The 8,849-nt window shown below is 32.4% G+C and overlaps 1 protein-coding gene across 6 annotated transcripts; it reads left to right on the top strand.

Moving 5' to 3' along the window:
* The first annotated feature begins 1,609 nt into the window (after positions 1–1,609).
* Positions 1,610–8,354, top strand: LOC114395797 (phosphoglycerate mutase-like protein 1). Of its 6 annotated transcripts, none has more exons than XM_028357647.1 (10): positions 1,610–1,806; positions 2,960–3,021; positions 3,688–3,795; positions 4,106–4,185; positions 5,054–5,216; positions 5,983–6,057; positions 6,198–6,286; positions 6,735–6,854; positions 7,712–7,756; positions 7,837–8,354. In XM_028357647.1, the coding sequence occupies exons 1-10, from the start codon at positions 1,623–1,625 to the stop codon at positions 7,919–7,921; spliced, it is 1,011 nt and encodes a 336-aa protein (XP_028213448.1). In that variant the 5' UTR covers positions 1,610–1,622; the 3' UTR covers positions 7,922–8,354. The 6 variants fall into 6 exon arrangements, with proteins under 6 accessions (XP_028213448.1, XP_028213461.1, XP_028213475.1 ...); XM_028357660.1 differs by lacking the exon at positions 1,610–1,806 and adding an exon at positions 1,813–1,949; XM_028357674.1 differs by lacking the exon at positions 1,610–1,806 and adding an exon at positions 2,591–2,689.
* Positions 8,355–8,849: the final 495 nt, after the last annotated feature.

Raw genomic sequence — 8,849 nt, 5'->3', positions numbered from 1 at the left:
TATTTCATGTATGATTATTTACAAGCTTTTATACTTCCTGCAGTTGAGATCTAACGGAATTAGCTAACTACAATCACATTCTAACTGAATCTAGAATATTCCAGATCCTCTAACATAAGTGGTTATTTGCTCCCTACTTCCATGCATGAATCTTCCTGCTTCTCACGCCTCACACGTAGTCCTCCATGTACGTTGGAGCCTTCGTTTTCCTTTTGGGCCTCTCTTCACGCTGCTGTTCTTTTACTTCCTGCAACCCCTCTCCCCTATTCGTAACAGATGCACCATAGTGTTTCCTACCTAAGCCATGCCTTTCAACCATGGACAATGGACAGAACCAGCGTGTTATATACTTCATCATATTTTAAGGATGGAAACATACAATAGAAAGTAATTTGATTTTAAGGAAATTTAATTATGGATGGAAAAATACAATAGAAAATTAATTTGAATTGTTCTTGCAAAATTAGAACAAAAAGTAACAACGTAATTCAAATTTCAAAGAAACTAATTAAATAGAATTAAAATTGGAACCTTGCGATGCCTTCAAATTATGAATACAAGTTGAAGTGAGGCATGAGGCAAGTGAAGCCGCTAGAGTCACGCAGAAAAGATGGCTTTGTTGAGGCGTGTAGAGTGGTGTCTGTCGACAGAGAAAGAAGAAGAAGGGAATTTTCACCAGAGAAGGTGTTGTGTTGAAGCCAATAGACAATTAGACAGAGAAAAGGTGGAAGATCGTAGGTAGGATAAAGGTGTGGCAAATGGCAATGTCCTAAAAGTCTAAAACCATTTGAGTTGCCCACACCCTTTCTTTATTTAAAAATAAGAAAAACCTTATTCCCAAATCCGAATACAATTTTTTTGTAACATTTTTTAATAATAAAGTGATAAAAAATCAAAATATGAAATAAAATAAATGTTACGATATGATGTTCACAAAAAAAAAATATGATAAGAAAAAAGTAAGAAAAATTTATAAAAGGTGGGATTAAAATAATATTGTTTGTTTAAAAATTATATACATTGATCCATCCTCTCATTATGTGATTATTAGTATTATTATAATAATTATTGTTGTTGTGATTTAAAAATTTGTTCTTATAATCCTTTACTCGGCCAACTATTTTAAAAGAGATAGATAAAAAAAATACATGAAATAAAATAATATGATGAAAAGAAATAAATAAACAAACTTAAAACATATAAATAATGTAATTCATTATTATTTTCTATAAAAAAAATCTCAATTAACCAAGTAAATAATCAATGATAAAGTGAGACGTGTGCAAAGGAAGGACAAACATCCAACCCTTGACTAGCTTTTCCAAAGTATGCATGTATTTACAAGTGTTAATTTTGAATATGTGCAACATTATTATTTTATTTTGTATGTATATGCAACTATCCTAAATTAAATTGAACATATTATACAAAGAATGCGATATAAACACATTAATATTGCTACCAATTTACTGCATTACCTTTCTAATTTTTACTGCACCTCAAACACTAAACAGTAAACACACAAATACACAATGACACAAAATAGCTTTCAATAAAAGATGCTAAAGATATTCGGGGAATCACAGACCTAACGCTGCCACGTCGGTTTCCTATTGTTCCAAATGATGTTAACTGTCAACAAGTACCAACCGTTTCCATGTGAACTCAGCACGAATCAAAACTTTCTAAATTCCAATTTTGTCCCCACCAAACCAAATCTTACGCTTCCTCTGCTCTTTTCGCTTCTCTACTTCTCCTTCCACTTTCTCCCTCTCTTCCTCGCAATTGATTCTTCTTCTGGTTCTGGTATGTCAAATGCCAACGGCGTCGTTTTCAATCGTTTTGCATGCCTATCAGTATCACTCGTTTGGATTCGTTTTCTAATTTCTATTGATTCGGTCCAACTTTGTTTCTCACTCGCACCAGAATTTTTGTGCTAGTTGTTTTAGGTATTGTTCCTCCGTTAATGCACGTCAAATCAAATTGCTTTTTTATGATGTTATGATATGATGCATCTAGAATAATTATATTACCAAACCGATTTATTCGGATTCCTAATTCCAATATTCTAGTCTATCCGTTCCGATTTCAGAGATTCACAGCGTTCCTTTGCGCTTTTACACGCACGGAGCAGAATCGCCTTTTAAGTTTATCCGTTTATTCCTTGAGTTTGCAGATTTTCTTCAAAATCCACCTCGTTAATTTAATTTAATTTTTTTATCTTATCCTTTTTTATTGCAAAGAACTCTACCGGAGGCACTACTGAAAAGTGTAAATCGCATGGTTTTATGATTTAAATTATCATCAAAAGGACATTAGAATAAATTCTTAAAAGGATCTCTGATAATATCCACGAGAATTTCATTTTTAATGCAGTTTAATAGCTGAATGTGGTATGCATAGCCGACTTCTTTTGTTCTTATTCTCTTACTTATAGACATGTGTCGGCACCTAACAGCTTAAATTTTTCTAAATAATTGTTTGGTGAGATGGTTTTCAATTTGAACTTTCTTGCTTCCATTCTTTTATATTTTTTTTTAAAAGCAAAAGGTTAACTTTCAACATATATGGCCATTGTCCACGCCTTTTTGAGTCCAAAAAGCCACCTGAGTTTACACTGTAGAGATGTAATATAAAACCATACTTTTTTTCTTGAACAAGTAAAGAACTTGTGCTTTTAAGTTCTAAGGTCCTTCCCCCCTGTATACTATTGTGTTTGCTTGCAACTTTTGGGTATATAGTTTTGCAAGTTTCAACTGTTAGCTCTTCCTAGCTTTTGCTACAAACGCTGATTGACCACTTTTCTATGCTTGATTTGTGTGATTGTTTTGTCTATTTAGCTTGTCTATTATTAAATAACACAAGGGTGTGTAGTTTTTCGCTTTTTCATAAATCAAGTTTAGTGAAACCTTCATTGATAACACATTCTTGTTGGCTTTATCTTTTTATGTGTCTGCAGGTATGGATGCTGCTGCAAGTCAAAGTCTCTATCCATTGCACCGTTGCAAAACTGTTCACCTGGTTTGTGGCAATTTTATCCTTGAAGCATATTTGTGTTCATCTCTATGTTTTAAAAATCAAACTAGTGAAGGCACTGGTTTATGGTTTACTCATCTACTCAAGGGCTGATAACATCAATTCATACATATATACTTTTAAATAAATAAATAAAATTAAAAAAAGGGGTTCAAATTAATTTTTTGTCATCAATTTTTAACTGGGTCTTCACTGAATTTTCACTCCTTCAAGGGCTGATAACATCAATTCATACATATATACTTTTAAATAAATAAATAAATAAAATTAAAACAAAGGGGTTCAAATTAATTTTTTGTCATCAGTTTTTAACTGGGTCTTCACTGAATTTTCACTCCTCATTCTAAGTTATTTGAATCCCTGACCTACTCAATTCACAGATTTTCTAGTCAAACCAACTGACCCATTCCAGTTTTTTAATGCTTACTTTTCCTTATCATACATACATACTTGTGTGATTTTTCAAAAAGATTAGGAAGTGCATGGAAATCAGTTGAGACGGACTAAATCTCATAAACTTGGTATTTCAGTTCTACATTGTACAGAAATTCATAGCTTATGTGTTGTGCATGTTGTATTCTGATTCTTGAGATCATTCATTATCTGCATTACTTTTTATAGCATTAATGTCTTGTACAAATTTGTATGCAGGTTAGGCATGCGCAAGGAGTTCATAATGTAGCAGGAGAGAAAAACCATGATGCATACAATTCTTATGAGTTTTTTGATGCACACCTAACCTCTCTCGGCTGGGAACAGGTAATTGCTAGTCAGATTTACCTGAATGCCATGTATTTCTGGATGGATTTTATGTTACGTGAAATTACTCCTCAAAGTGATCACAATTATCATGATAAATATTTCAAATTTCAGACTTTCTGTAGAGATTGGTATAGGTATTCTGCCCTGGTATTCAATAATTTGATTTCTCATCAAAGAAATCAATGAGTCAATAACAATCTTGTAGCATAGATCTATCTCTACCTAGTTGGCTAGTTCTTTCCTTGATCAATTTTTCTGTGCTTTAAATGTCATGTTGGAATGCTTGTGTTTTGTTGCTCTGTGACAGGTTAATAATCTGCGAAAGCACGTGAAGGCAAGTGGACTTTCCAAAAATATTGAACTTGTTGTCATTTCCCCCTTATTAAGGTATAATTTCATTGTTATTTGGAATTTTGCCAAGACATGTATCAGAATCAAGTCTCACTTTGAGTCAATTTCTTTTACTGACTTATTAAAAATGTATATCTGAGCAAGTTTGCAATGCATAACGAGCCATACCTGACAATGATATTTATTGGTAATGCAAGTGCAAAGAATGTGTTATGTATTATTCTCACTAGTACACACATTTATGAAATGGCTGAAAAGTCCTTCACAAAGATGGGACCAGATAGGGCGGCATCTGATCACTGTGGATAAAACACCAGAAATTGGCTAGAATGACTGAACATTAGGATGTTTGTAAAAACTTAAATGTCTTATTGATTGTTCATGGATGAACTGATTGTTATGATTTCTCCTGCAACATCTTTTATGACCCTTGACTTGAAACCTATAGAACACAAATATTCGGACAATTGGGGAAACTATCTGAAATTAGTTTTTGAATTTCAACATTTTGTGTCTGCTGGTCTATTGATGCATGTATTTATTTCTCTACTCTTGTTATTGGAATGTCTTTCAAGTACTATAGTTTAAATCACAAACACACTATGGCTTTTAGGAAGTGGTTTCTAAAATATTCTTTTAAATTTTGAAAAAGGAAGAAAAGTTGGAAATAATATCAACCATATATTTTTATGTTTAATGTGTGGATTATTAAGTATTGATAATGAGATAGAATCTGACCTTTTAGTTGGTGATAGGAATTATTTGAACTTGATCTTATGAATTATGATATTGATGGTATGTGTGAAGAAATCATTTTTAAATGTCTTTCATTTAGTGAGAAAATAAGAATCCATATGTCTTTTGAAGCTATCGATCATTGAAATTGATAATTATTACATCACAGGACCATGCAAACAGCAGTTGGAGTCTTTGGTGGTGAAGCATACACTGATGGGATTGGTGAGCCACCTCTGATGACGGAAAATGTCGGACACAGTGATCATCCTGCAGTTTCTAGTATGAACTGCCCTCCATTCATAGCTGTGGAGCTTTGCCGAGAGCAAATAGTACGTAATTTTGTAATGATGATGACAAATGCCACATGATAAGTATTGTCTTGTTTTGGAGTTTAGATGATTGAATCAACTAAATTTACATCAATCATTCCCTTGGTTTCTTAAATTCTCCTGGTTCCTAAAATTGTCAAGATGGCACAGCATCTGCATTTTGGAAATATACAGATAAACTACCTATGTTACAATATGGCTTCTAGACCATTGACCCTGTCATCTTGAGCTTTAACACTGCTCAAGTAAACTGATAAAAATCATGTCTGCCAGTCTCATCTTTTGTGCATTTACTGTCTGTGACCTTGACTGAATTAATTTAAAATCATTATATCAGCTTTCTGAGGTTTAGAATGGCTATAAGATCATACTTGCCAGTTCAAAGTCTAAACGCCGCACAGTATTGTTCATTCTTATGTAACTTCTGATTATTATATCTTTAACTGGGTTTCCTGAATCTTTTTAAACTGTCCAAAGTTGGTTGGTGCATTGGAGTATGCGGTGGGTATGGCTTCTTTGAATTATTTTATAATTTGCAGTTTGCAATGCAGAAACTTTTTCAATATCCCTTTCTCTTCACTAAACAATTATTGGAGGCTACTTGTTTCTGTATGTATGTATGTGGCCAATGGACTTGTAGCTAGTAACAAGATTAAACACAGATGAGGAGGAAAAAAACTTTGAAATACCTCCCTCCTATAGTTTTAAATTTCATTAGCTATAAAAATCAATATGTTTTAAATAATGCTTTGTTTTTGTAATGCAGGGAGTTCATCCTTGTGATAAGAGAAGAACCATTAGCGAGTACCGGAATATGTTTCCAGCAATTGATTTTTCACTTGTAAGTGAGTGATCTTTTTATTGTAATCTCATAATGGTCTAGCCACTACTACAATAAAGTTTATTCTGTTGCACTGGTTGCCAGAAGATAATCAGAATTTGGTTGAATGAGATTCATGCTTACTATAAAATCTGTTTTAGATTGAAAGTGACGAGGACATTTTATGGGAATCTGATGTCAGAGAGAAGACAGATGAAGTTTCTGCTAGGGGCCTGAAGTTTTTGGAATGGTGAGTGTGATTAAATAATATTATCTATGTTTCTTGCCAATGACTATGCATATTTAACAGGAAAAATAATCATGTTGAACAAAAAAGTAGGCATAGCCAAAAAGGCATGAGCATACTGAAAACTAAGCTTCATATTTACATAATTGAAGTTCAAAAAGAATAAGAAAAAAACTTTAATGGATTGAATCACTTCAAGTTTTTGTGCATATTTTTGCCGGTGTTTTTGCATTGCATTTGAAGCACTGATTTCCAGTTTCTGTGGCTTTAGATTCTAAAGAATGTTGGAAGGTGTGAATTTGACAATAATGCCACAATACACTTTTTAGATGATTCTTAAATTCTTCAGCTTGAATATGTTCTAGACAATTCCTTGCAAGTGTTATCTAGTGGCAGAATGGCTACAGCCAAAGATCTGACATCTTTTCCCCAAATATTGTTGTTGGTCTAGGTTGTGGACACGTGAAGAGAAGGAGATAGCAGTTGTTACCCACAGCAGTTTTCTGTTTAATACGCTCCGTGCTTTTGGAAATGATTGCCACCCAGATATAAAGAGTGAAATATGCACACAGTAAGTCTTTCTCCTGAAAGATTGCCCTGTCTAATTGATGAACAGCATACTCTGGCTTTTATATATGCTTGAAATAATAAATAATAAGATTCTTAGTATTTATATTTGAACTTAACCAGCCTCAAAAGCTGCTTTTTGTAAATGTCTCCGGAACACTAAGGATCAATCTCAATCCTTCAAGAAAAGGTAGGAAATAAAAAAAAAAAAAAAAAAGAACCTGCATGACTTCATCTTATGTTCTTTTACAATAATTCAAATAAAGTACTCATATACCTGGTAACTTCTGATATCTTAACAGATCTTCATTTGTATCCTTTTCTTCTACATTTATTATTAGCTTAAATATATTTTTTGTCTCTATAATTTAATATTTTTTTTTCATTTTCATCCATGTAAATTATTTTTTTGGTTTAATCTTTGTAAAATGTGTTTATTTTATTTTTCGTTCTTAAAAGTGTTTTAAACAGTATTTTGAACAGAAAAAAAAGTGTTTTGAACCGTAAAAAAAATGTTATATAAAACACTTTAAGGACCAAAAACAAAAAGACTAAAATGAAAAATAAAATTTTAAAAGGATGAAAGTGAAAAAAACACTGAATTGCAAAGACCAAAAATATATTTAAACCTTTATTATTTAACTGGAATTTTCTAACTTCATCGCGAAGTTAATTGACAATTAACTTTACCCTTACAGAATATTATTTTGTTGCCTAGAAAAAATGGAAACAAATCGAAAGACTTTGGATGTTCAGGAAAAACTCTTATATGTAATAATAATATGGTGTAAATGTGTTAACTATAAACTAATTGTTGTCTTACTCTTTCATAAGACTAATTGACAAAATTTTGTTCTACAGCTTTGCTAATTGTGAGCTGCGTTCAATCGTCATCATTGATAGAGGGTGAGCATTTTGCACTTTCAGAACACAACTTATATTCAATGTTATGCAGAAAATTCATTTGAGCTTTATTATATCTGCAGTATGATTGGATCAAGTGAATCAACTACCAACTATCCTGGCAAGATTCCTCGTGGCCCCGATGTTCCCAGTGAAGCTGCTGACTAAAACCATTCAGGGATTATCCTTACCAAATAATAGCTCCTCTTCGTGATCATTGGTCGTATATTGGAATTTTCATTGGTATAATAGGGTTATTTCTTAATTGCATTTACAGGCAAGTGTTCAATATTTTGTTTTACCCGAACAAACTAATCCGTAGGAGCAGTTTCAAAATTCCTTTTTAGTGGCTTAAAGTAGATTGGTAACATATGTAGGTGCCAATTTTTAAGATGATAAAAAGGATGTCAACAATGATTATACCAAGTTTAGCTACTTCCACATTCATGTATGAACAATTGACACTGTCTTTCCATTTTATCCAAGTATATTATAAGCATGTACTTCCTATGTTTGCCAGAGTAATGGTAGAGTGAATTAAATCAAATTGATCCTGTCTAGGAGCTGTGATGAGAATGAACAGAATAAGAGTTCAATATCACTTTCATCTTCTCCACGTATCTTTATTTATTGATGCAGGTATCCTATGTGACCTTATTGAATTATTTACTTATCTAGTTTACCTCCCATTCCTTTATTTATTTTGCTGATGGGGACTACTGCACCAAGAACCAATTTGAGACCTCATCCTTTTTTAAATTTATGGTTATGACAGTTTTAAAATTTGAATCAGATTAGACTGACTAGCTGTTTGGGGGACTAATCAGGTTATTAATTTAGACGATTTAAACCATTTTGTAGATTTTTTGGTTTATTTTATAAGTTTAATGTTTTTAAAGGTTACTTTTTAGAACAAAAGTTTTTGGATTTGTAAATACTGTTTTGCATCGTCATATACTCTTTATGACAAAGTTGTCTTGTTCCAACGAACACCCTTTGTTTTGTTGCTGTTGTGCCTATAATGTTTTTGTTTTGAAAAGGATTTGTGAATAGATTTTCTTTATTCAATTCTTTATTCTCCATAAATCAACATAAG

The sequence above is a fragment of the Glycine soja genome, chromosome 2, assembly GCF_004193775.1.
Source record: "Glycine soja cultivar W05 chromosome 2, ASM419377v2, whole genome shotgun sequence".
NCBI lineage: Eukaryota > Viridiplantae > Streptophyta > Magnoliopsida > Fabales > Fabaceae > Glycine > Glycine soja.
The sequence above is the reverse complement of the archived record's forward strand: the minus strand, read 5'-3'. Positions and strand labels throughout refer to the sequence as shown.

Excerpts from the sequence above, each read along its gene's own strand:
- LOC114395797 (XM_028357647.1), top strand. The coding sequence starts at position 1,623 with ATGATGTTAACTGTCAACAAGTACCAACCGTTTCCATGTGAACTCAGC. Across the intron at positions 4,186-5,053 it reads GTCATTTCCCCCTTATTAAG|GACCATGCAAACAGCAGTTG; the intron begins GTATAATTTCAT and ends ATTACATCACAG. Across the intron at positions 6,855-7,711 it reads AAGAGTGAAATATGCACACA|CTTTGCTAATTGTGAGCTGC; the intron begins GTAAGTCTTTCT and ends TTTGTTCTACAG.